The 2,123-nt window shown below is 30.9% G+C and overlaps 1 protein-coding gene across 1 annotated transcript in view; it reads right to left on the bottom strand.

Annotated features, from left to right (window-relative positions):
* The window catches only part of LOC137628824 (cuticle protein AMP4-like), a 5,227-nt gene extending 3,737 nt beyond the window's left edge, over positions 1-1,490 (bottom strand). The window contains exon 1 of the mRNA XM_068360066.1: positions 1,348-1,490. Within this exon, the coding sequence (XP_068216167.1) occupies positions 1,348-1,356 (9 nt within the window). The 5' untranslated portion in view covers positions 1,357-1,490. The remainder of the gene's footprint in view (positions 1-1,347) is intronic.
* Between the last annotated feature and the right edge of the window lie 633 nt (positions 1,491-2,123).

Consider the following 2,123-nt stretch of genomic DNA (forward strand, 5'->3'; position numbering starts at 1 on the left):
ATTCATTTAATTGATTCTTAAGTAATTGACTGATTCATTTAATTGACTCTTAAGTAATTGACTTATGCATTTTAATTGATTCTTAAGTAATTGACTTATTCATTTAATTGATTCTTAAGTAATTGACTTATTCATTTAATTGATTCTTAAGTAATTGACTTATTCATTTAATTGATTCTTAAATAATTGACTTATTCATTTAATTGATTCTTAAGTAATTGACTTATTCATTTAATTGATTCTTAAGTAATTGACTTATGCATTTAATTGATTCTTAAGTAATTGACTTATGCATTTAATTGACTCTTAAGTAATTGACTTATTCATTTAATTGATTCTTAAGTAATTGACTTATTCTTTTAATCGATTACATTGATTTGACTCTTTATCATTCAATTCACATAAACAGAATAATTGATTAGCTATTTGTAAGACAATCGTTTATTCAAATCAATCAATATAATGTCTATTTATACAGATATTTCCTCGTATAAAACAAGTGTTGGTTCAGGGGTCAAGTCAAATGATTGACAGGTAAGCTTAGGTATTATAATTTAATCATAAAACTAAAGATATTCGTTTCATTCAATGATAATAATAATAATAATAATAATAATAGTAATAATAATAATAATAATAATAATAATAATAATAATAATAGTAGTAGTAGTAGTAGTAGTAGTAGTAGTAGTAGTAGTAGTGTAGTATCTATAGAAGATGGGTGGATAATGGTAAAAACCTTCTGATTTACATCAAGTATACGGGATGAAACTACGCCTTTTTTCAAACCTTAGTTGCGACCATGTCAAGTGCGTGCACACGTATGCATGTGTTTTTGCATACGCACGTCATTGCGTATGTATGTGAGGTTTTAGCTGAACCTTTTTCCAATTATTATAATAAAATAGTTTCATAATAGCTCTAGATCCTTGTTTGAGTATTGCAATACAAGACAACATAATGATGGCAATATTTCGGGTATGTTTTAGCTTTTGATGATTGTAAGTGAATAACATGAATGAATCAGGGTTAATTATTTAGCATCTTAACATCAATAGTCATTGACGTGAATAATATGAATGAAAGCAGGATATTATAAAAACATGTACGGATACTTCATGATTTGTAATTCAATTAAGTAACATTTCTCCAAACGTTAAATGCAACTCCTGGAATAGTACAGCTGTAAGTAATTAAGTTAATTATCAATTACCTAAATAATTAATCATTGAAATTATTTTTTCATCTAATTAGTGGTCGTGAATAGTTGGCACTAAAACAAAAGGCCACGAGAATTAAACCAATCCTGAAAGCCGAAGATAAATACGCTCACTTAATCCAACTTACGAATTTCATGTCGTTCAGTTCTTTTACCACTCAACAGATGGCGTCAGAGGCACTTCTCTAACTCGGAGTTAACTTTGTGTATATCGTCGTTAAGCTCCTTGAATAGATATTGTCACTACAAGCGATAAAGTGCTACATTTATATCCTTCAGGAGAAGCAAGTCCCTCTAAGGAAGGGTCCTACCCACATCCCTCCTCCAGCAGGAGAAAACCAGAAGGACCTGACGATCCTGAAGAAATACCAGACAACAGCAAGGTCCAGGAGTTGATTTACCATGTCAGCCTATTAGGTTTCAGTCATACGTCTTGTAATTACAACTGATACAAGGACGCTGGAACAGGACTTCATTACTCCCCTGACAGGTATGGCAAAGTTGGTTTTCATTGTTCTTTACTCCTTCTATTTACTGGAACAAAGAGTCAATCAGTTTATGCTTACTTTCTTTTACCAGATACTGCAATATTTACTTATTTGTTGTTGTTGTTTTTTCTTCTTCTTCTTCTGTTTACTTGGCCACAAAGTAAGTTCGTGATACAACGTATAGGCCTATTACGCGTATGTAAAAACTATTTTTTACTATAAATTATGGTTATTCCCTTCATTCAGCATGAGAGATGCTGTAAATAAGGGAATAATTGCTGATTACATTTTCTCTAGTCATCACATCTTATGAAAAACATATATTGCGATGAAAATACTTAAATGAACATATTAACTCGGAGGAAACACAAAACATCCGTGCCATGATCAGCAAAGCCGTAGTACTCAGGGCCATC

The sequence above is a fragment of the Palaemon carinicauda genome, chromosome 36 (genome assembly GCF_036898095.1).
Source record: "Palaemon carinicauda isolate YSFRI2023 chromosome 36, ASM3689809v2, whole genome shotgun sequence".
Classification (NCBI taxonomy): Eukaryota; Metazoa; Arthropoda; class Malacostraca; order Decapoda; family Palaemonidae; genus Palaemon; species Palaemon carinicauda.